A 25,731-nucleotide genomic window follows, 5' to 3' on the forward strand; every position below is an offset into this window, starting at 1 on the left:
GATGTGGATCAGTGGGTTCGGGCATGTGACATCTGTGCCCGAAATAAGACTCCTAGAGGGGTTCCTGTTGGCCCATTACATCCACTCTCTATCCCATCTAAGCCATGGACCCACATTTCAATGGATTTTGTGGTGGACTTGCCCAAATCCTCGGGGATGACAGCCATCTGGGTTGTCGTTGACAGGTTTTCGAAGATGGCGCACTTCGTTCCACTGGTTGGGCTGCCATCAGCCAGACGCCTGTCTGAATTATTTATGCTGCATGTTGTGCGTCTCCACGGGTTGCCACTTGATGTGGTCTCTGACCGCGGATCCCAGTTTGTGGCCAAATTCTGGAGGGCATTTTGTTCCGATCTCCAGATTTCTGTCAGCTTGTCGTCAGGCTACCATCCGCAGTCTAATGGGCAGACTGAAAGGGTGAACCAGTCCTTGGAACAGTTCCTCAGGTGTTATGTCTCCAAGTGTCAGACTGACTGGGTTGCTCATCTGTCCATGGCGGAGTTTGCCTATAACAACGCGGCTCACTCTGCTACAGGGATCTCTCCCTTCCTTTGTGTGTATGGGCATCATCCTAAGGCCAATTCTTTTGACCCCCTGGACTCCACGCCTGGTGGTTCCTCTGTGGTTTCGGTCCTTAGAGGTATTTGGCGGAAAGTGAAGAAAGCCCTTGTGTCTGTGTCATTAGTGACCAAAAGGGTTTTTGATAAGCGGAAAAGACCCTGCAGCTTCAAATTAGGAGACTTCGTCTGGTTGTCTACCAAGAATTTGAAGTTGAGACAGCCGTCTCATAAGTTAGGCCCCCGGTTCATCGGCCCTTATAAGATCACCAGGGTTATCAATCCGGTGGCATTTCAGTTAGATCTGCCCCGTTCTTTGGGTATCAATAAAACATTTCATTGTTCCCTTTTAAAACGGGCGATTAGTAATCCTTCTTCCAGTGGAAGACCTTCCCCTCTTCTGATACGTGGCCAGAGGGAGTTTGTTGTTGAAAGGATTCTTGACTCCAAGGTGGTTTGGGGTCGGCTGTCATTTTTGGTGCACTGGAAGGGGTATGGCCCGGAGGAGCGGTCGTGGGTGCGCAGTTGTGATCTTCATGCCCCCAGACTGATACGCTCTTTCTTCTCGCAGTTCCCTGATAAACCCGGTGGTAGGGGTTCTTTGACCCCTCGTCAGAGGGGGGGTACTGTTAGGGTCTCCTGCCCTGTGCTGCCACGTCGTCATGGCAACCGGGAGACAAGTGCTAGTGGAGTAACCTGAGCGCAGCTGATACTCCGGTTCGGGTCTTTTGCTGTGCAGTGGTTATAGGCTCTGTGCACGGCAGGGGATCCGGTGCTGGTTTTTGTGCTCACAGTCTGTGAGGTCTGAGTGGGGCGTGGACAGCACCTGCTTTATAAGGCCTCTTTTCAGGGTAAGCAGATGCTGCTGAATCTTTGTTGGTTAGTCAGTTCATGAAAGTTAGCCAGTACTGTGTAGCTTTGTATTTGTTTGTTGCTTACTGCAAATAGGCCTGGGGATTTGGTATTACACTCTGCCAATCCAGACCTAGCAGTAAGACTGGAGTCAGTCGTTTAGCTTGCTGGGGTTCTGTTACTACTCTGTGAACTTAGCAAGTTTGCGGCTGTATTCTAAGACTTGCCTGTCTAATCCTGTCTCACTGTGCTAGGTGTCAGGGGTCAGTTTAGTGGCAGTAAGCTAAAACCTGTGCGCTGCAAGTGAGAATTAGGATTGTGGAGACTCTCCTTGTGTCTATCATTCCATCTCTGACCAAGGAGTTTACTGCCACACCCGTTGGTAACCCTTTAGGGTTTTGCTGTTGCCCTTAGCAACATCATTTCGGGTTCTCTACGTATTAAAACACAACATCTTGCTTTTTCCATCTGAGCAGTTCTAATACAAGGGAGATACCCAGTTCCTTAGCCTCTGGGCTTCTCTGTTCACTTTGTGTGTATTTTGTTACCCTATCACCTTCTGTGTACGTTATGTCATATTCCCCAGTTTGTCTGTGAGTCCATTTGTTTTGCATAACAGTTCAAACACCAGTACATTCCTGCAGACACTGGAGTGTATAACAATTCTGACACCAGTACTTTCCTGCAGGCACTGGTGTGCATAACAGTCCACAGCTCCGAGGATTTTCACCAAAGTAATGGCGGAAATTATGCTTCTCCTGCGCAAGCAGGCAATCACAATTATCCTGTACTTGGACGATCTCCTCATAAAGGCGAGGTCCAAGGAGCAACTGTTGAAGAATGTGTCTCTTTCACTGACGATTCTGCAACAACACGGGTGGCTCCTAAATTTGCCAAAATAACAGTTGGATCCAACGACACGACTTTCATTTCTGGGTATGATTCTGGACAGAATTGCAGACAGTTTTTCTTCCAATGGAAAAAGCTCTCGAATTACAGAACATGGTAAAACAGTTTCTGAAACTAACAAAAGTGTCAGTTCTTCAATGCACTTGGTTGCTGGGGAAGATGGTGGCGGCCTATGAGGCCATTCCGTATATGGCAGGTTCCATGCAAGGGTGTTTCAGTGGAACCTGTTGGACCGGGTGGTCTTCAGTATGCCGACTGACGGGATCCCGGCGCACAGTATACCGACGCCGGAATCCCGACAGCCTGTATACCAACACTTATTCTCCCTCGTGGGGTCCACGACCCCCCTGGACGGAGAATAAAAAAGCGTGGCGCTCATTTGCGCTCGCCACACTGTCGGTAAGCCGGCAGTCGGGCTCCCGGTGCTGGTATGCTGGTTGCCGGCATACCATACTGAACCCTGTTGGACCAATGGTCCTGGTCTCACCTGGACATGCTTCAGAAGATAATTCTATCTCCCAGGACCAGAATCTCCCTTCTGTGGTGGCTGCACAGTCCTCACCTTCTGGAGGGGCGCAGGTTCAGGATTGGATCCTAGTGACCACAGATGCAAGCCTCTGAGGCTGGGGAGCAGTCACACAGGGAAGAAACTTTCAGGGAATGTGGTCGAGCCAAGAAGTTTTGTCTACACATAAACATTCTGGAATTAAGAGCCATTTACAACGTCATACTGCAAGCAGAACATCTTCGAGGTCTGCCTGTCTTGATTCAGTCAGACAACATGACAGCAGTGGCGTACATAAACTGCCAAGGCGGTACAAGGAGCAGAGCAGCGATGGCCGAGGCCACGAAGATTCTTCGCTTGGCGGAAAGACATGCCAGCGCTCTGTCAGCAGTCTTCATTCCGGGTGTGCACAACTGGGAAGCAGACTTCCTCAGCAGACACGATCTCCAGCCAGGAGAGTGGGGTCTTCATCGAAAGGTCTTTGCAGAAGTGACAAGTCATTGGGGAGTTCCTCAAGTAGACATGATGGTGTCACGCCTCAACAAGAAACTTCAGAGATATTGTTCCAGGTCAAGGGACCCTTAAGCTATAGCGGTGGACGCCCTAGTGACACAGTGGGTGTTTCCGTCAGTATATGTGTTCCCTCCACTTCCTCTCATTCCAAAGGTGATAAAGATTATAAGAAGAACAAGGGTTCAGGCGATACTCATTGTTCCGGATTTGCCAAGAAGGGCCTGGTATCCAGAGCTTCAGGAGTTGCTCATAGAAGATCCCTGGCCTCTTCCTGTTCATGAGGACCTGTTGCAACAGGAGACGTGCGTGTATCAAGACTTACCACAGCTGCGTTTGACGGCGTGGTGGTTGAACGCCAAATCCTAGCCCGAAAGTGTATTCCCAGTGAAGTCATTCCCACACTTCTTCAGGCTAGAAAAGAAGTAACGGCAAAGCATTACCAGCGTATTTGAAGAAAATATGTGTCTTGGTGTGAATCCAATAAGGCTCCTACGGAGGAATTTCAGCTGGGGCGGTTGCTCCATTTTTTGCAAGCAGGTGTGGATGAGGGCATAAAGCTAGGCTCCATTAAAGTACAAATTTTGGCCTTATCTATTTTCTTTCAGAAGGAGTTGGCCTCCCTTCCAGAAGTTCAGACCTTTGTGAAAGGCGTACTGCACATACAACCTCCCTTTGTACCCCCAGTGGCACCATGGGATCTTAACATGGTGTTGCAATTCCTGCAATCTCATTGGTTTGAACCTTTGCGTAAGGTTGAGTTCAAATTCCTTACTTGGAAAGTAGCCATGCTGTTGGCCTTGGCATCTGCAAGGCGGGTATCTGAATTGGCTGCTTTGTCGCACAAAAGTCCCTATTTAATCTTCCATTCTGATAGGGCGGAGTTGAGAACTCGTCAGCAATTTTTGCCAAAGGTGGTTTCTTCGTTTCACGTGAACCAGCCTGTTGTGGTTCCAGTGGCTACTGATGCCTTGGTCAGAGCTTTGCAAATCTATGTCGCCAGAACAGCTCAAGTTAGGAAAACAGAGGCTCTGTTTGTCCTGTATGCTCCCAACAAGATTGGGGCTCCTGTTTCCAAGCAGACTATTGCACGCTGGATCTGTAATATGATTCAGCAGTCTCATTATACGGCAGGATTGCCGTTACCGAAGTCGGTGAAAGCCCATTCTACCAGGAAGGTGGGCTCATCCTGGGCGGCTGCCTGAGGGGTCTCGGCATTACAGCTGAAATGCTACTTGGTCAGGATCAAACACCTTTGTGAAGTTCTACAAGTTTGATACCCTGGCTGGGGGGGACCTGTTGTTTGGTCAATTGGTGCTGCAGAGTCATCCGCACTCTCCCGCCCATTCTAGAGCTTTGGTATAAACCCCATGGATCTTGAAGCATCCCCAGCATCCTCTAGGACGTATGAGAAAATAGGATTTTAATACCTACCGGTAAATCCTTGTCTCTTAGTCCGTAGAGGATGCTGGGCACCCGTCCCAGTGCAGAGGGTATCTGCAGTTATTGGTTGTAGTTACGCACATGTTGTGCCGAGTTCAGTCAGTCTGTGACTGTTGTTAATCATGCCGTTGCATGCGTTGATGTTGAATGCCATGTTGTACGGCGTGTTGGTGGTGTGAGCTGGTATGTATCTCACCTTAGTTTAAAACGTTAAATAAATCCTTTTCCTCGAAATGTCCGTCTCCCTGGGCACAGTTCCTATAACTGGAGTCTGGAGGAGGGGCATAGAGGGAGGAGACAGTTCACACCCAATCAAAGTGTTATAGTGTGTCCATGTCTCCTACCCCATGGTTCTTGAAGCATCCCCAGCATCCTCTATGGACTAAGAGAAAAGGATTCACCGGTAGGTATTAAAATCCTATTTACGTTGCTGCAGGCGTAGCACAATTGCCAGTCATTGCAGGTTGCTGGATGACACATGCAATCCATTCCTGGGTTAGTCAAATAAGGGAAGGTCTCTCGGGTAATATGACCTTAGTCAACACTGTTGCCTTACTGACTCTCATTCAGGAGACGGCAAGAGTCCTCTGTGACTCCTTAAAAGAGATTGGCACTGTTAGTGCTAGAACCACGGCTATGGCTGTGTCTGCGCGCAGAGCCATATGGTTACGTTAGTGGATCGCTGATGCTGACTCAAACCGTAATGTGTAATCTCTTTCCTTCACAGGTGAATGGCTCTTTGGAGGTGACCTGGACACCTGGATTTCGAAGGCTACGGCCGGAAAATCCACATTTCTCCCTTCGGGTGCCCCTCCTGCTAGACGTTCCTAAACGGGACCATCTACTCAGTCCTTTCGGTCCTCCAGATTTCGATCCAGAACCAGAGGAGCCTCCAATGCAGCGAGAGGCTCTAGGGCAAAACCTATAAAACCAGCAGTTGCTGGGTCTCAGAACCAGAATACCAGTTCTGCTCCCGCAAACACTTCAGCATGACGGTGCACACCCACCCCAGGGGGATCTCGTGGTGGGAGCTCGGTTACGTCACTTCAGCCACATCTGGGACGGTTCTTGCCAAGATGCTTGGGTAAGGGACCTTATCTCTCAGGGCTACAAGCTGGAGTTCGACGGTTCTCCTCCCCAACGATTTTTCAAATCAGGCTTACCAGTTTTGGAAAGTATGCGTGGTACTCTACTACTGGCCAAAGAGAAGTTGGTACAGTCCCAGGTCATTGTCCCAGTACCACTGTTGCAACAAGGACAGGGTTACTACAGTCTGTAGTACCGAAAACAGATGGGTCTGTGAGATCCATTCTGAATCTGAAGTCCTTGAATCCTTACCTGAAGGTTTTCAGATTCAAGACTGAATCTCTGAGGGCAGTGATCGCAGGCCTGGAACCACAGGAGTTCCTAGTATCCCTGGAAATCAAGGATGCTTATCTACATGTCCCAATTTGGTCATCTCATCAGGCCTTTCTGAGGTTTGCCCTGCTGAACGATCATTACCAATTTTAGGCATTACCCTTCGGCCTGTCTACAGCTCCAAGGGTGTTCACGAAGGTGATGGTGGAAATGATGTTTCAGCTCAGGGTCCATGGGGTCAATGTGATCCCATACCTGGACGATCTCCTGATAAAAGCAAGATCAAGGGAGCTTCTATTACTCCACATAGATCGCACTATCCAATGCCTGTCTCACCACGGGTGGATCCTTAATCTACAGAAGTCCCACCTGGAACCGTCTCCGCGGCTCCTGTTTCTGGGCATGCTACTGGATACTGTAGCATAGAAAGTATTCCTCCCAGTTGACAAGTCGAGAGCACTCCAAGAAATGGTATGCATGGTCTTCAGACCTGCTCGAGTGTCCGTTGATCTTTGCATAAAATTGTTGGTAAAGATGGTGGCCTCCTACGAGGCGATACAGTACGGAAGGTTCCATGCAAGACCCTTCCAATTGGACATCCTGAATAAATGGTCCGGTTCCCATCTTCAGGTGCACCGGATGATTCGGCTGTCACCCCAGGCCAGGATTTCACTCCTGTGGTGGACACAGTCTTCCAACCTCTTGGAAGGCTGGAACTTTGGGATTCAGGACTGGATCCTCCTCACAACAGATGCAAGTCTATGAGGATGGGGAGCTGTCACCCAAGGGGCACAGTTCCAGGGCAGGTGGTCTGCCCAGGAGGCCCTGCTTCCAATCAACATTCTGGAACTTCGGGCTATCCAGAACGTCTCTGCTTCAGGCGTCTCCTCTACTAAGGCAACAGGCAATCCAGGTGCAGTCGGACAACGCTTTGGCAGTGGCGTACATCAATCGACAAGGAGGGACAAAAAGCAGGGCAGGCATGCGAGAAGTGTCAAGAATACTCCTCTGGGCAGAAAACATGCAAGAGCGCTGTCCGCAATCTTCATTCCGGGAGTGGAGAACTGGGAGGCGGACCTCCTAAGCCGCCACGACCTCCACCTGAGGGAGTGGGGACTACACCCGCAGGTGTTCCAACTGAACATCCACAGGTGGGGTTGCCCACAGATCGACTTGATGGCCTCTCATCTCAACAAGAAGGTTTGCTGCTATTGCTCACGGACCATGGACCCTCAGGCGAATGCAGTGTATGCGCTGACTTCGCTTTGGCCTTACCAGCTGGTCTACCTGTTTCCTCAAGCGGATCAGACATCAAAGAGCTGAAGCAATCTTGATTGCCCTGGATTGGTCCTGAAGAGCATGGAACACGGCTCTTCTGGACATGTCTGTTCAGGACCCTTGTGTCACAACTGAGGGCCTGAGCTGACGGGAGGCAGCCTCAGTTGTAGGGGCTGAGATGTAACGGAACCTGGGAGGTTGTATCAGACCCCTAGACATGTAAGTAACATGTAGAATAACTGCCCGAAGGCGTGACCGCGACAACCAGGATAAAAGTCAATTATGTTTATTATGACAAACTCCGTAACACAGCAGCAGTAAAAGGAAACATAAAAGTCAACAGAGGATAAATACAATTCCTGGGTACTACAGGGTGGCAAGGGCCACAGGCACTGGTAGTGTGAGACAGTTCTTATAATCTTCAAGTTGGAAAGTCCTTACCAGGCCTGACTGTAGCAATGGAGAGAACCCAGGATCGTACCAGCCGGTGCTCCAGGAAAGGCTGGGCTGCTGAAGATAAAACGGCTGCTGTGGATACTGGCTGGAACCAGACTGTTGTTGATACGGAGTGGATACTGGCTGGGACCAGTTAAATAATAAACGAACTTGAGAGCGATGAAATAATAATGAAGTTTGGAGTTTGAGAGCGGTGAAATAATAATACCGGTGGAGAGTGGTAAACTGCAGAAAAGGACACCGGCCCTTTAAGAGAAGCTGTACACTGCTGGAAGCTGGGCTGGAAGCAGGTGATTGTTTGAGAGCGGTGAAATAATAATACAGGTGCAGAGTGGTAAACTGCAGAAAAGGACACCGGCCCTTTAAGAGAAGCTGTACACTGCTGGAAGCTGGGCTGGAAGCAGGTGATTGTTTTATCTGGAAACAGGTGAGTCCAGAATGGATCGGAGAGTCAGGCTACACCGCAGATGGAATGCTGGTGCGGGTCTCTATAGCAGAAGTCTGGAGACAGGAGCTGGAACCTGGAAGACAACCACAGGAGAGAGACAAACTGGAACTAGGTTAGACAAGCAAAGCACTGACGCCTTCCTTGCTCAGGCACAGCTTATTTATACCTGCAGCAAGGAAGGGGTTGGCTAGGCAATTATGCAAATCAACAATACAGACAGCAGATTGGTGGAAATGATCAGATGACAAAATCCAAGATGGCTGCGCCCATGCAGACACTTGGAGGGAAGTTTGGTTTGTAATCCATGTGAGAATTGAAACAGTAATGGCGACGCCGGCCACAGGAGACAGGAGACGCCAGACTGACAAGCGCACATTTAACCACGCGGGCACAGCGGAGGCCGCGGCTGATGAAATCACCACTCTGACATTCTGCATGTGGAAACTCAGGAACAGCGGAATCCGGTCCTGGAACGCTGAGCCAGCCTTAGGAGGCATCTGAAGGGTAAGTAATGGTGTCCAGATACCCGGATCGTGACAGCACCCCCCCCCCCCTTTAGGAGTGGCCCCAGGACACTTCCTAGGCTTTAAAGGAAACTTTGCGTGGAAATTTCGGACCAAGGCAGGAGCATGGACGTCTGAGGCATTGGTCCAAGAGCGTTCTTCAGGACCATAGCCCTTCCAGTCAATGAGGTATTGTAACTGACCGTAACGGAAACGTGAGTCCAAAATCTTGGCCACCTTGTACTCGACTCCCCGTTGAGTCTGAACTTTGGGAGCTGGAGGAAGTGCGGAATGAAACCGATTCAGGATCAGCGGTTTCAACAAAGAAACATGAAATGTCCTGGGTATTTTCAAGAAGGATGGTAACTGTAACCTGTAGGCAACAGGATTGATGACTTGTTCAATCTTGAAGGGTCCGATGTAGCGAGGTGCAAATTTCATGCTGGGAACTCTCAACCTCAAATTCTTCGTGGACAACCACACACGATCACCCACCTTGAGAGCAGGAACCGCTCTACGCTTCCTATCGGCAAACTTCTTATACCTGAATGAGGCTTTAAGCAGGGCTGCGCGGACGTTCCTCCAGTTATTTGAAAACTGACGCAAGGTGACATCCACTGCTGGAACAGAAGTTGCGGGAAGCGGTTGGAATTCTGGGACTTTAGGGTGGAATCCATAATTAATGAAGAATGGTGTAGAAGAAGATGAGGAATGGTATTGATTGTTGTGGCTGAATTCGGCCCAAGGAAGGAGTTGAACCCAGTCATCTTGAGAGGAAGACACATATATACGGAGGAAGGCCTCCAAGTCCTGATTCACCCTCTCGGTTTGACCATTGGTCTGAGGATGGTAAGCCGTGGAAAACTTTAACTTGACTTGGAGGGCTTGACACAAACTTCGCCAAAATTTGGCTACAAATTGTACTCCGCGATCCGAGATGATCTCTTCAGGAAGACCGTGAAGTCGGAAGATCTCTTGTATAAACACTTGAGCCAACTTGGAAGCTGACGGAAGACCAGTGAGAGGGATGAAATGTGCCATCTTGGTGAACCGGTCAACTACCACCCAGATGGTATTAAACTTGTTGCAGATAGGTAGATCGGAAACAAAGTCCATCGACAAATGGGTCCATGGTCGACGGGGAACAGATAATGGAACCAGTTGCCCCGCAGGCGACTGGCGGGAGACTTTGTGTTGGGCACACTTTGGGCAGGAGGCAATAAATTCCATAACGTCCTTCTTCAGAGTTGGCCACCAGTAGGACCTAGAAATAAATTCAAGGGTTTTCTGAATGCCTGTATGTCCAGCAAAACGGGAAGCATGGGCCCAATGCATGAGCTTCTTCCTTAGAACTGGCTTAACAAAACTTTTCCCTGGTGGAGGCGTAGAGTCCATCCCTACCGTGGAGAATGCCAACGGATTAATAATAGGATGCTTGTCTGCAGACTCGGACTCATTTTCTTGCTCCCATGAGCGGGAAAGGGCATCGGCCTTACGATTCTGAGAACCCGGACAGAACTGGAGTTTAAAGTCAAACCTAGAGAAGAAAAGTGCCCATCTGGCCTGACGAGGATTCAGACATTGTGCGCCTTTGAGATATAAAAGATTTTTGTGGTCGGTAAGTATGGTGATTGAGTGGGAAGCTCCCTCCAACAGGTATTTCCACTCCTCCAGAGAGAGCTTGATGGCTAGCAACTCCTGATCGCCAATGGCATAGTTGCGCTCAGCTGGGGAGAACTTCCGGGAGAAGAAACTGCAAGGATGTAGATGTCCATCTTTGGCCCTCTGGGATAACACTGCTCCTACTCCAACGGAGGAGGCATCTACCTCTAAGATAAAAGGAGAGTCGGTGTCGGGCTGTTTCAGAACTGGTGCAGAGATGAACCGTTGCTTCAGAAGGTGAAAGGCCTGTGTAGCTTCCTCGGACCACTTGGACGGATTAGCACCTTTCTTGGTTAATGCAGTGATAGGCGCCACAATGGTGGAAAAGTCTCGTATAAATTTTCTATAATAATTGGCGAACCCTAAGAACCTCTGGACCCCTTTTGAGGCTTAAGGGTATATGCCAATTCTGGATTGCTTGGAGTTTCTCAGGATCCATCTCTAGTCCGGAACTGGACACAATGTAACCTAGAAACGGAATGGTTTTAACTTCAAACACACACTTCTCCAATTTACAATAGAGGTGATTGACACGGAGACGGGAAAGAACCTCTTTTTTCGAGATTATTAGCAAAGATGAGGATGTCATCTAGATAAACCACGACATGGCGGTACAAGATGTCCCTGAAGATCTCATTCACGAAGTGCTGGAAGACTGCTGGAGCGTTGCTCAATCCGAAGGGCATGACGAGGTACTCATAATGTCCGTCACGGGTGTTAAAGGCGGTCTTCCACTCGTCACCCTCATGGATTCGGATGAGATTGTAGGCACCCCTCAAGTCCAGCTTTGTGAAAATGGTTGCACCACTAACTCTATCAAAGAGCTCGGTAATCAGGGGTAAAGGATATCGGTTCTTGACGGTAATGTCGTTCAGACCTCTGTAGTCGATGCACGGACGCAGACCACTGTCTTTCTTCTTAACGAAGAAGAAGCCTGCGCCGGCTGGAGAAGAAGATGGTCGGATGAAACCCTTCGCCAGGTTCTCTTTGATGTACTCTTCCATGGAGTGTGTCTCAGGCAGAGACAACGGATAAGTTCGGCCTCGCGGTGGAACCTTCCCTGGAATGAGGTCGATTGGGCAGTCCCATTCTCTATGAGGAGGAAGGATATCAGCAGAGGCTTTACTGAACACATCCGTGAAGTCTTGATATGGAGGAGGCGGAACATCAGATGACCTGGGGAAGGAAGAACAAACAGGAAGAACTTTGGCTAAACAAGTCTCAGCACAGGAGGGACCCCATGCCAGTATTTGCGTAGTCGTCCAGTCAATTGATGGGTTGTGGAGACGGAGCCATGGAAGGCCTAAAACCACTGGATGTGTGGCTCTTGGAATCACTAAAAAAGAAATATACTCAGAATGAAGAACTCCCACTCTCAGACGAACTGGAAGAGTCCTTAAGGAAATGACTGCGTCAAAAATCTTGCTGCCATCCACGGCAGTCAAAGAGATGGACGAGGACAGTCTCTCGGTGGGTAGGGACCACCGTTTAACATAAGCTTCGGTTATGAAATTCCCAGCTGCTCCGGAATCAAGGAGGGCAATGACGTTCCTGTAACGTTGAGCAATTTGGAGCGACACTGGGAGGTTACAGTCATGAGGAGATGGAGAGGAGATCATTACTCCTAGCCGGCCCTCTCCTTGGCGAGCTAGGATCTGGAGTTTCCCGGACGTTTGGGACAGGCATTGATAGTGTGCGACGGAGCTGCACAGTAGAGACAGAGAGACTCAGAGAGACGTCTTCGGCGCTCAGCGGGAGATAGACGGGAACGACTAATTTGCATAGGCTCATCCTTGGATGGAGATGGTTGACGAGGAGGAGGAGCAGAAGATTTAGGAGTAGATGATCTTCCTCGCTCGGTTGCTCTCTCTCTGAAACGTAGATCAACCTTCGTGCAAAGAGAAATTAGCTCATCCAACTTAGAGGGCAAGTCTCTGGTAGCTAACTCATCCTTGATGCGTTCAGATAAGCCATGCCAGAATGCAGCATACAGGGCCTCGTCGTTCCATGCCAGTTCGGATGCCAGGATTTTAAACTGTATAAGATACTGTCCCACAGTACGTGTTTCCTGGCGTAAACGGAGAATCTCAGATGAAGCAGATGTTACCCGGCCTGGCTCGTTGAAGATGCGCCTGAATGTAGCTACAAAGTCAGTATAGGAGGATAGCAGGGGATCAGACTTCTCCCATAAAGGTGATGCCCAGTCAAGGGCTGAGCCACTGAGAAGGGAGATGATATAGGCAATTTTGGTACGGTCACTGAAGAAATTGCCAGGTAGAAGCTCAAAGTGGATTTCACATTGATTGAGAAATCCCCTGCAGAACCTTGGAGATCCATCAAATTTTGCTGGCGTTGGAAGATGAAGATGTGGACTGGAAATGGGTAAGGTGGGTGGGGTTACAGCTGGTGTCACTGTAGTGGACGCACCGGACGTGCCAGGTCCACGGAGGGTCGTTTGAATCCCATCCAGCCGTGTAGAGAGATCCTGGAGACAGCGGATGATGTGGCCCTGTGCAGCCTCCTGATGTTCAAGTCGGGCTGCCAGTTCTTGCATCGGCCTGGCCGCTTGATCCTGGTCTCCGGCTGGATTCATTTGGTCAGTGCTTACTGTCACAACTGAGGGCCTGAGCTGACGGGAGGCAGCCTCAGTTGTAGGGGCTGAGATGTAACGGAAACTGGGAGGTTGTATCAGGCCCCTAGACATGTAAGTAACATGTAGAATAACTGCCCGAAGGCGTGACCACGACAACCAGGATAAAAGTCAATGATGTTTATTATGACAAACTCCGTAACACAGCAGCAGTAAAAGGAAACAAAAGTCAACAGAGGATAAATACAATTCCTGGGTACTACAGGGTGGCAAGGGCCACAGGCACTGGTAGTGTGAGACAGTTCTTATAATCTTCTAGTTGGAAAGTCCTTTCCAGGCCTGACTGTAGCAATGGAGAGAACCCAGGATCGTACCAGCCGGTGTTCCAGGAAAGGCTGGGCTGCTGAAGATAAAACGGCTGCTGTGGATACTGGCTGGAACCAGACTGTTGTTGATACGGAGTGGATACTGGCTGGGACCAGTTAAATAATAAACGAACTTGAGAGCGATGAAATAATAATGAAGTTTGGAGTTTGAGAGCGGTGAAATAATAATACCGGTGGAGAGTGGTAAACTGCAGAAAAGGACACCGGCCCTTTAAGAGAAGCTGTACACTGCTGGAAGCTGGGCTGGAAGCAGGTGATTGTTTGAGAGCTGTGAAATAATAATACCGGTGGAGAGTGGTAAACTGCAGAAAGGACACCGGCCCTTTAAGAGAAGCTGTACACTGCTGGTAGCTGGGCTGGAAGCAGGTGATTGATAATGAAGTTTGGAGTTTGAGAGCGGTGAAATAATAATACCGGTGGAGAGTGGTAAACTGCAGAAAGGACACCGGCCCTTTAAGAGAAGCTGTACACTGCTGGAAGCTGGGCTGGAAGCAGGTGATTGTTTTAGCTGGAAACAGGTGAGTCCAGAATGGATCGGAGAGTCAGGCTACACCGCAGATGGAATGCTGGTGCGGGTCTCTATAGCAGAAGTCTGGAGACAGGAGCTGGAACCTGGAAGACAACCACAGGAGAGAGACAAACTGGAACTAGGTTAGACAACCAAAGCACTGACGCCTTCCTTGCTCAGGCACAGCTTATTTATACCTGCAGCAAGGAAGGGGTTGGCTAGGCAATTATGCAAATCAACAATACAGACAGCAGATTGGTGGAAATGATCAGATGACAAAATCCAAGATGGCTGCGCCCATGCAGACACTTGGAGGGAAGTTTGGTTTGTAATCCATGTGAGAATTGAAACAGTAATGGCGACGCCGGCCACAGGAGACAGGAGACGCCAGACTGACAAGCGCACATTTAACCACGCGGGCACAGCGGAGGCCGCGGCTGATGAAATCACCACTCTGACATTCTGCATGTGGAAACTCAGGAACAGCGTAATCCGGTCCTGGAACGCTGAGCCAGCCTTAGGAGGCATCTGAAGGGTAAGTAATGGCGTCCAGATACCCGGATCGTGACACCTTGGCCTCTACCACTAAGAAGGGATCTTCTTCTTCAACACGGACCGTTCGTCTACCCGGCAGCTTAGTTTGATGGCATGGAAGTTGAGCGGAACATCCTAGCTCACAAAGGGCTTTCCAAAAAGGTAATTGCCACTATGGTACAAACCAGAAAACCTGTGATGTCAAAACACTATCATCATATCTTGCAGAGATATGTCTCTTGGTGCGAAGAACGCACATATCCCTCTTCGGAATTCCACTTAGGAAGGTTCCTGTGTTTCCTGCAGGCTGGAGTGGATAAGGGCTTATGTCTGGGATCCATTAAGGTCCATATTTCAGTTCTTTCCATCTTCTTCAAGAAGAAGTTGTCTCTCTTGCCAGAAATTCAGACCTTCTTGCAAGGGGTGCTTCATATACAACCTCCATTTGTGCCCCCTATGGCACCTTGGGATCTAGATGTTATGTTACGTTTTCTACAGTCCTCCTGGTTTGAACCTCTGGTGATGGTAGAAGACAAGTACCTCACGTGGAAGACGGTGATGTTACTGGCCCTGGCTTCTGCTAGGTGTGTCTCAGAATTGGGGGCCTTATCCTGTCAACTGATTACCTCCTCCCAGTCCTACCTATTTTTGCACGTGCTCTCCCCATCTCACTCTCCACCTCTCTACAAAACTTCAAATGGGCTCTCAAGGCCCACTTCTTCGCAAACCCCAGCCAATTGTCCTCCTAACCCTCTTATCCGCACTCAGTCTTCCGCTTCTATGTCACCCTGGTCTGTTAGCCCTATCTACAGTAATAATACAGGGACATGACTGGGGAGTTGAGGGGATCTGGGAGCATCACAGTGACATCACTTATATCTATAGTAATAATACAGGGACATGACTGGGGAGGTGAGGGGATCTGGGAGTGTCACAGTGACGTCACTTATATCTATAGTTATAATACAGGGACATGACCGGGTAGGTGAGGGGATCTGTCAGTATTTACAGTGATATTGATGTCTCCCCCATTTTGCAGGGTTGCACAGTAGTAAAGAAGACATCTGGTGAGTGTGAGACACCCAGCAGCCATAGCCGTGTGTCACGTGGACTGAGCAGAACTAAGAGCCCCATCACGGTGCCTCCACCTCACTCACTGATACATGAGAGGCACAGTGACCAGAAGATCCTGGAACTCACCAACAAGATCATTCAGCTGCTGACTGGAGAGGTGACTGCTGGGAATGGGACATTATACAGTAACACCGGGGGATGTGTCTGGGTGATGACTGGAGAGGTGACTGCTGGGAATGGGACATTATACAGTAACACCAGGGGATGTGTCTGGGTGATGACTGGAGAGGTGACTGCTGGGAATGGGACATTATACAGTAACACCAGGGGATGTGTCTGGGTGATGACTGGACAGGTGACTGCTGGAAATGGAACATTATACAGTAACACCAGGGGATGTGTCTGGGTGATGACTGGAGAGGTGACTGCTGGGAATGGGACATTATATAGTAACACCGGGGGTCGTGTCTGGGTGATGACTGGAGAGGTGACTGCTGGGAATGGGGCATTATACAGTAACACCAGGGGACGTGTCTGGGTGATGACTGGAGAGGTGACTGCTGGGAATGGGACATTGTACAGTAACACCAGGGGATGTGTCTGGGTGATGACTGGAGAGGTGACTGCTGGGAATGGGACATTATACAGTAACACCAGGGGATGTGTCTGTGTGATGACTGGAGAGGTGACTGCTGGGAATGGGACATTATACAGTAACACCAGGGGATGTGTCTGGGTGATGACTGGACAGGTGACTGCTGGGAATGGAACATTATACAGTAACACCAGGGGACGTGTCTGGGTGATTACTGGAGAGGTGACTGCTGGGAATGGGACATTGTACAGTAACACCAGGGGATGTGTCTGGGTGATGAATGTATCACTGTGTGTGTCCGGTTCCTATAATGTGTCAGGTAGTCACTGTCTATGGGGTATATGCAATTCACAGCGAATCGCTGCAATTTTTCGCCGTTTTTTAATTCGACTTAATTCGACAGGTGAATTCCGGAAGGTGGCTGCCGGAATTCACCATATTCAATGAAAAACGGATTCGCCAGAACCGCGGGCGAAAATCGGCCGATTTGGCGGATTTTGCAGCGATTTGAAAAACCCGGAAAAAAAATGGCGTGGGGTCCCCCCTCCAAAGCATAACCAGCCTCGGGCTCATCGAGCTGGTCCTGGTTCTAAAAATCCGGGGAAAAATTGGCCAGGGATCCCCCGTATTTTTAAAACCAGCACCGTGCTCTGCGCCTAGTGCTGGTGCCAAAAATACGGGGGACAAAACGAGCAGGGGTCCCCCGTATTTTTAACACCAGCATCGGGCTCCACTAGCTGGACAGATAATGCCACAGCCGGGGGTCACTTTTATGCCGTGCCCTGCGGCCGTGGCATTAAATATCCAACTAGTCACCCCTGGCCGGGGTACCCTGGGGGAGTGGGGACCCCTTCAATCAAGGGGTCCCCCCCCCCCCAGCCACCCAAGGGCCAGGGGTGAAGCCCGAGGCTGTCCCCCCCCATTCAATGGGCTGCGGATGGGGGGGCTGATAGCCTTTTGTGATAATGAAAAGAATATTGTTTTTTCCAGCAGTACTACAAGTCCCAGCAAGCCTCCCCCGCAAGCTGGTACTTGGAGAACCACAAGTACCAGCATGCGGGAGAAAAACGGGCCCGCTGGTACCTGTAGTACTACTGGAAAAAAAATACTCAAATAAAAACAGGACACACACACCGTCGACAGTAAAACTTTATTACACACTGCCGACAGACACATACTTACCTATGTTGACACGCCGACTGCCACGGTCTCCTACGATCCGAGGGTACCTGTGAAAAAATTATACTCACCTTCCAGCGTCCAGAGATAAATCCACGTCCAGAGATAATCCACGTACTTGGCAAAAAAACAAACCGCAAATACCCGATCCATACCGGACTGAAAGGGGTCCCATGCTTTCACATCAGACCCCTTTCTCCCGAATGCCGGGATATCACGTGACTCCTGTCACTGAAGTCCCTTCAGCCAATCAGGAAGCGCTACTTCCGTGGCGCTCACCTGATTGGCTGTGCGCTGTCTGTGCTGTGACAGCTCATCGCAAAGCCGCTACATTACTTTCAATGGTGGGAACTTTGCGGGTAGCGGTGGGGTTAACCCGCGGTCAGCAGCTGACCGGCGGGTGACCTCACCGCTAGCCGCTAAGTTCCCACCATTGAATATAATGGACGGGGCTGTGCGATGCGCTGTCTGCTCAGACGCGCAGAGCCAATCAGATGAGCGCAACGAAGTTGCGCTTCCTGATTGGCTTTAGAGACCTTTCTGTGACAGCTGTCACTGACAGGTCTCTCTGCATTCGGGGTAAGGGGTCTCATGTGTCAACATGGGACCCCTTTCAGTCCGTTTGGTCGGGTATTTGCGGTTTGTTTTTTTCTACAAGTACATGGATGTATCTCTGGACCATGGCTGAGGTGAGTATATTGATCTTTTATTTTCAGGTACCCCTGGATTCTACATGGAGAAGAGGACCGATGTCGGCGTGAGAACATAGGTAAGTATGTGTGTGTCGACGTATGAAATAAAGTTTTACTTTCACGGTGTGTGTGTCCTGTTTTTATTTGGGTATTTTTTTTTCAGTAGTACTACAGGTACCAGCGGGCCCGTTTTTCTCCCGCATGCTGGTACTTGTGGTTCTCCAAGTACCAGCTTGCGGGGGAGGCTTGCTGGGACTTGTAGTACTGCTGGAAAAAACAATATTCTTTTCATTATCACAAAAGGCTATCAGCCCCCCCATCCGCAGCCCATTGGATGGGGGGGGACAGCTTCAGGCTTCACCCCTGGCCGTTGGGTGGCTGGGGGGGGGGACCCCTTGATTGAAGGGGTCCCCACTCCCCCAGGGTACCCCGGCCAGGGGTGACTAGTTGGATATTTAATGCCACGGCCGCAGGGCACGGCATAAAACTGACCCCGGCTGTGGCATTATCTGTCCAGCTAGTGGAGCCCGATGCTGGTGTTAAAAATACGGGGGACCCCTGCTCGTTTTGTCCCCCGTATTTTTGGCACCAGCACCAGGCGCAGAGCCCGGTGCTGGTTTTAAAAATACGGGGGATCCCCTGTCAATTTTTTCCCCGCATTTTTAGAACCAGGACCAGCTCGAAGAGCCCGAGGCTGATTATGCTTTGGAGGGGGGACCCCACGCCATTTTTCTTTAGGATTTTACCGTTCCAGCAATAAAAAATAAAAAAATAAATAATATTTTAAAAAATATATAAATAATATTTGTGCCTCCAAAAAAAAAAAAAAGTAACTAATCCCTTCTAATATAAATAGATATGCTATTCCTAAAAAAAAAACACCCAAAAAAACATGTTTAAATTTTTTTTTATTGTTTTCACCCTCCAAAGTGTGGCGGATTGAAAATGACGAATTTGCTGTCTAAAAGCACTGCTGTCGAATTTCCAAACTTGAATTGAATATGCTTTGGTCGAATTGCAGCACTTGTATCATTGCAGAAAAGTCGAATTTGCAAAAATTCGAATTTCAAAAAGTCGAATTTTGAAAGTCCGTTTTTTGGTCGGAAAGCGCTGAATTGCATAGGCAAATTTTTTTATGGGGCGAAAATGACCCGAAATTCGACAATTTCGGGAATTCGACCGCAATTGCATATACCCCTATGTCTCCATGCAGGAAGGGGAGTATATAGAGGAACACAGGGGTCTGTACAAGGACGTGATGATGGAGAATCACCGACCCCTCACATCACTGGGTAAGAGGAGACTGTCATGTATTGTACAGGGGAGAGCAGGTATGGGGGCCCCTATATACACACATCCTCTGATAATCACATTTCTCTAACGTCCTAAGTGGATGCTGGGACTCCGTAAGGACCATGGGGAATAGCGGCTCCGCAGGAGACTGGGCACAACTAAAGAAAGCTTTAGGACTACCTGGTGTGCACTGGCTCCTCCCACTATGACCCTCCTCCAGACCTCAGTTAGAATTTTGTGCCCGGCTGAGCTGGATGCACACTAGGGGCTCTCCTGAGCTCCTAGAAAAGAAAGTATATTTTAGTTTTTTTTTTTTTTTTCAGTGAGATCTGCTGGCAACAGACTCACTGGTACGAGGGACTAAGGGGAGAGAAGCGAACCTACCTGCTGGCATCTAGCTTGGGCTTCTAGGCTACTGGACACCATTAGCTCCAGAGGGATCGAACACAGGCCCAGCCTCGGTCGTCCGGTCCCGGAGCCGCGCCGCCGTCCCCCTTACAGAGCCAGAAGCAAGAAGACGTTCCTGGAAATCGGCGGCAGAAGACTTCGGTCTTCATCAAGGTAGCGCACAGCACTGCAGCTGTGCGCCATTGCTCCCCATGCACACCTCACACTCCGGTCACTGATGGGTGCAGGGCACTGGGGGGGGGGGCGCCCTGGGCTGCAATATAGAGTACCTTGCTGGCAAATAACACATAATATAGTCATAGAGACTATATATGTGTAAAATACCCCTGCCAGATATACATATAAATAAGCGGGAGAAGTCTTCCAAAAAAGGGGCGGGGCTATCTCCCTCAGCACACTGGCGCCATTTTCCCTCACAGCTCCGCTGGAAGGATCGCTCCCAGGCTCTCCCCTGCAGTTTCAAGACTACATAGGGTAAAAAAGAGAGGGGGGGCACTAAATTTAGGCGCAATATATATATATATATATATATATATATATAAGCAGCTATTGGGAAAAATCACTCAGTTATAGTGTTAATCCCTGTGTTATATAGCGCTTTTGGTGTGTGCTGGCATACTCTCTCTCTGTCTCCCCAAAGGGCTCTTGTGGGGTCCTGTCCTCAGTCAGAGCATTCCCTGTGTGTGTGCGGTGTGTCGGTACGGCTGTGTCGACATGTTTGATGAGGAGGCTTATGTGGAGGCGGAGCAGGTACCGATAAATGTGATGTCACCCCCTGCGGGGCCGACACCTGAATGGATGGTAATGTGGAAGGATTTACGTGATAGTGTCGACTCTTTACATAAAAGGTTTGACGACATAACAGATGTGGGACAGCCGGCTTCTCAGCTCGTGCCTGCCCAGGCGTCTCAAAAGCCATCAGGGGCTCTAAAACGCCCGCTACATCAGATGGCAGATACAGATGCAGGCACGGATACCGACTCCAGTGTCGACGACGAGGAGACTACTGTACATTCCAATAGAGCCACCCGTTCAATGATTGCGGCAATGAAAAATGTCTTGCACATTGCTGATGTTACCCCAGGTACCACAAAAAAGGGTATAATGTTTGGGGAGAAAAAACTACCAGTGGTTTTTCCTCCATCTGATGAATTAAATGAAGTATGTGAAGAAGCGTGGGCTTCCCCCCGATAAGAAACTGGTAATTTCTAAAAAGTTACTAATGGCGTACCCTTTCCCGCCAGAGGACAGGTTACGTTGGGAGACATCCCCTAGGGTGGATAAAGCGCTCACACGTCTATCAAAGAAGGTAGCACTGCCGTCTCCGGACACGGCCGCCCTCAAGGAACCTGCTGATAGAAAGCAGGAGGCTATCCTGCAGTCTGTTTATACACACTCAGGCATTATACTGAGACCAGCTATTGCTTCGGCATGGATGTGCAGTGCTGCAGCTGCGTGGTCAGATTCCCTGTCAGAAAATATTGATACCTTAGACAGGGACACTATATTGCTAACCATAGAGCATATATAAGACGCTGTCTTATACATGAGAGATGCACAGAGGGATATTTGCCGGCTGGCATCTAGAATAAATGCAATGTCCATTTCTGCCAGGAGGGGGTTATGAACTTGGCAGTGGACAGGGGATGCAGATTCTAAAAGGCACATGGAAGTTTTGCCTTACAAGGATGAGGAGTTGTTTGGGGATGGTCTCTCGGACCTAGTTTCCACAGCGACAGCTGGGAAATCAGCATTTTTACCCCATGTTCCCTCACAGCAAAAGAAAGCACCGTATTATCAGGTACAGTCCTTTCGGCCCCAGAAAGGCAAGCGGGTTAAAGGCGCGGCAGAGTTAGAGGGAAAAAGCTGCAAAATACAGCCAGTTCCCGGGAACAAAAGTCCTCCCCCGCTTCCTCTAAGTCCACAGCATGACGCTGGGGCTCCACTAGCGGAGCCGGTGCGGTGGGGGCCCGTCTCAAGTACTTCAGCGATCAGTGGGCTTGCTCACGGGTGGATCCCTGGATTCTACAAGTGGTGTCTCAGGGATACAAGCTGGAATTGGAGACGTCTCCCCCTCGCCGTTTCCTAAAATCTGCCTTGCCAACGACTCCCTTGGACAGGGAGGCAGCGATAGAGGCAATTCACAAGCTGTATTCGCAGCAGGTGATAGTCAAGGTACCCCTCCTTCAACAAGGAAGGGGTTACTATTCCACAATGTTTGTGGTACCGAAACCGGACGGTTCGGTCAGACCCATTTTAAATTTGAAATCCTTGAACACGTATATAAAAAGATGCAAGTTCAAGATGGAATCGCTCAGGGCGGTTATTTCAAGCCTGGAGGAAGGGGATTACATGGTATCACTGGACATCAAGGATGCTTACCGGCATGTCCCCATTTACCCTCCTCACCAGGAGTACCTCATATTTGTGGTACAGGACTGTCATTACCAATTCCAGACGTTGCCGTTTGGTCTGTCCACGGCACCGAGGGTATTTACCAAGGTAATGGCCGAAATGATGATACTCCGAAAAAAAAAGGAGTTATAATTATCCCGTACTTGGACGATCTCCTTATAAAGGCGAGGTCCAGGGAACAGTTGCTGATTGGAGTAGCACTAGCTCGGGAAGTGCTACAACAGCACGGCCGGATCCTGAATATTTCAAAGTCGCAGCTGGTTCCTGCAACGCGTCTATTGTTCCTGGGGATGGTTCTGGACACAGAACAGAAAAGGGTGTTTCTCCCGGAGGAGAAGGCCAAGGAGTTGTCATCGCTAGTCAGAGACCTCCTCAAACCAAAACAGGTGTCGGTGCACCACTGCACGCGAGTCCTGGGAAAGATGGTAGCTTCTTACGAAGCAATTTCGTTCGGAAGGTTCCATGCACGGATCTTTCTGTGGGATCTGTTGGACAAGTGGTCCGGATCGCATCTTCAGATGCATCTTCAGATAACCCTGTCTGCAAGGACCAGGGTGTCTCTACTGTGGTGGCTGCAGAGTGCTCATCTTCTGGAGGGCCGCAGATTCGGCATACAGGACTGGGTCCTGGTAACCACGGACGCCAGCCTTCGAGGCTGGGGAGCAGTCACACAGGGAAGACATTTCCAAGGACTATGGTCAAGCCAGGAGATGTCCCTACACATAAATATTCTGGAACTAAGAGCCATTTACAATGCCGTAAGTTAGGCAAGACCCCTGCTTCAAAGTCAGCCGGTACTGATTCAGTCAGACAACATCACGGCGGTCGCCCATGTAAACCGACAGAAGCAGGATGGCAATGGCAGAAGCCACAAGGATTCTCCGATGGGCGGAAAATCACGTGTTTGCACTGTCAGCAGTGTTCATTCCGGGAGTGGACAACTGGGAAGCAGACTTCCTCAGCAGGCACGACCTCCACCCGGGAGAGTGGGGACTTCATCCAGAAGTCTTCCGGCTGATTACAAACCATTGGGAAAGGCCACAGGTGGACATGATGGCGTCCCGCCTCAACAAAAAGCTAGAAAAATATTGCGCCAGGTCAAGGGACCCTCAGGCGATAGCGGTGGACGCTCTAGTGACACCGTGGGTGTACCGGTCGGTTTATGTGTTCCCTCCTCTTCCTCTCATACCAAAGGTGCTGAGGATAATAAGAAGGAGAAGAGTAAGAACTATACTCATTGTTCCGGATTGGCCAAGAAGAGCTTGGTACCCAGAACTTCAAGAAATTATCTCAGAGGACCCATGGTCTCTGCCTCTCAGACAAGACCTGCTGCAGCAGGGGCCTTGTCTGTTCCAAGACTTACCGCGGCTGTGTTTGACGGCATGGCGGTTAAACACCGGATCCTGAAGGAAAAGGGCATTCCGGAGGAAGTCATTCCTACGCTGATCAAAGCCAGGAAGGATGTGACCGCAAAACATTATCACCGCATATGGCGAAAATATGTTGCTTGGTGTGAGGCCAGGAAGGCCCCAACGGAGGAATTTCAACTGGGTCGATTCCTGCACTTCCTACAGTCAGGGGTGACGTTGGGCCTCAAATTGGGGTCCATTAAGGTCCAGATTTCGGCTCTGTCGATTTTCTTCCAGAAAGAACTGGCTTCACTGCCTGAAGTTCAGACTTTTGTTAAAGGAGTGCTGCATATTCAGCCCCCTTTTGTGCCTCCAGTGGCACCTTGGGATCTCAACGTGGTGTTGGATTTCCTTAAGTCGCATTGGTTTGAGCCACTTAAAACCGTGGAGCTAAAATATCTCACGTGGAAAGTGGTCATGCTGTTGGCTCTGGCTTCGGCCAGGCGTGTGTCAGAATTGGCGGCTTTGTCATGTAAAAGCCCTTATCTGATTTTCCATATGGATAGGGCGGAATTGAGGACTCGTCCCCAATTTCTTCCTAAGGTGGTTTCAGCGTTTCATTTGAACTAACCTATTGTGGTGCCTGCGGCTACTCGGGACTTGGAGGATTCCAAGTTGCTGGATGTAGTCAGGGCCCTGAAAATCTATGTTTCCAGGACGGCTAGAGTCAGGAAAACTGACTCGCTATTTATCCTGTACGCACCCAACAAGCTGGGTGCTCCTGCTTCAAAGCAGACTATTGCTCGCTGGATCTGTAGCACAAAGCCCATTCCACAAGGAAGGTGGGCTGTTCTTGGGCGGCTGCCCGAGGGGTCTCGGCTTTGCAACTTTGCCGAGCAGCTACTTGGTCGGGGTCAAACACATTTGCAAGATTCTACAAGTTTGATACCCTGGCTGAAGAGGACCTAGAGTTCGCTCATTCGGTGCTACAGAGTCATCCGCACTCTCCCGCCCGTTTGGGAGCTTTGGTATAATCCCCATGGTCCTTACGGAGTCCCAGCATCCACTTAGGATGTTAGAGAAAATAAGATATTTCTCGTAGTCCGTAGTGGATGCTGGGCGCCCATCCCAAGTGCGGATTGTCTGCAATACTTGTATATAGTTATTGTTTAACTAAAGGGTTATTGTTGAGAGCCATCTGTTGAGAGGCTCCGTTGTATTTCATACTGTTAACTGGGTATAGTATTACGAGTTGTACGGTGTGATTGCTGTCGCTGGTATGAGTCTTACCCGGGATTCAGAATCCTTTCCTTATTGTGTCAGCTCTTCCGGGCACAGTATCCTAACTGAGGTCTGGAGGAGGGTCATAGAGGGAGGAGCCAGTGCACACCAGGTAGTCCTAAAGCTTTCTTTAGTTGTGCCCAGTCTCCTGTGGAGCCGCTATTCCCCATGGTCCTTACAGAGTCCCAGCATCCACTACGGACTACGAGAAATAGATTTACCGGTGAGTAAAATCTTATTATATACTCTGTACTCAGTCACTGTGTGTCTCCTACAGATGGGTTCAGTAACAGAGATACCCCAGAGAGATGTCCCCGTCCTCTGTATTCCCAGGATTGTACAGAGTAGTATCACAGGACCCCACAGGAGGATCAGGTAGGTGGGATTTAGGGTCTCACCCAATATATTACAGTGACTGTCACTATATGATCTGTAGAGAAGCTGTGTGTCTTATACACTGATATTATACTGTTTTCTCCAAATGTCATTATAGTGTTGTGTTTTGTTTTTGTTTTTTTTAGGTAGAACGTCTGTCTGATATTAAAACAGATGAAATAGAGGGAGAAGAGGAAATGTATGTGACTGATATAAAGGCAGAATATATAGAGGGAGAAGAAGAGACGTATGTGACTGATATAAAGGCAGAAGATATAGAGGGAGAAGAAGAGACGTATGTGACTGATATAAAGGCAGAAGATATAGAGGGAGAAGAAGAGACGCATGTGACTGATATAAAGGCAGACGATATAGAGGGAGAAGAAGAGACGTATGTGACTGATATAAAGGCAGAAGATATAGAGGGAGAAGAAGAGACGTATGTGACTGATATAAAGGCAGAAGATATAGAGGGAGAAGAAGAGACGTATGTGAGGGGTGATCAGCAGTGTAAGGAGGAGGAGATCCCTACAGATATCAGCACAGGTGAGTAATAAACAATTATTACAG

General features: G+C 49.3%; 1 protein-coding gene across 1 annotated transcript in view; it reads left to right on the top strand.

Annotated features, from left to right (window-relative positions):
- LOC134983211 (oocyte zinc finger protein XlCOF6-like) overlaps nucleotides 1-25,731 on the top strand; it is a 47,019-nt gene that overhangs the window by 10,487 nt on the left and 10,801 nt on the right. The window contains exons 2-4 of the mRNA XM_063948949.1: nucleotides 15,540-15,731; nucleotides 25,064-25,161; nucleotides 25,308-25,707. Coding sequence (XP_063805019.1) covers nucleotides 25,359-25,707 — 349 coding nt within the window. The 5' untranslated portion in view covers nucleotides 15,540-15,731; nucleotides 25,064-25,161; nucleotides 25,308-25,358. The remainder of the gene's footprint in view (nucleotides 1-15,539; nucleotides 15,732-25,063; nucleotides 25,162-25,307; nucleotides 25,708-25,731) is intronic.

The sequence above is a fragment of the Pseudophryne corroboree genome (assembly GCF_028390025.1).
Source record: "Pseudophryne corroboree isolate aPseCor3 chromosome 3 unlocalized genomic scaffold, aPseCor3.hap2 SUPER_3_unloc_10, whole genome shotgun sequence".
Lineage (NCBI taxonomy): Eukaryota > Metazoa > Chordata > Amphibia > Anura > Myobatrachidae > Pseudophryne > Pseudophryne corroboree.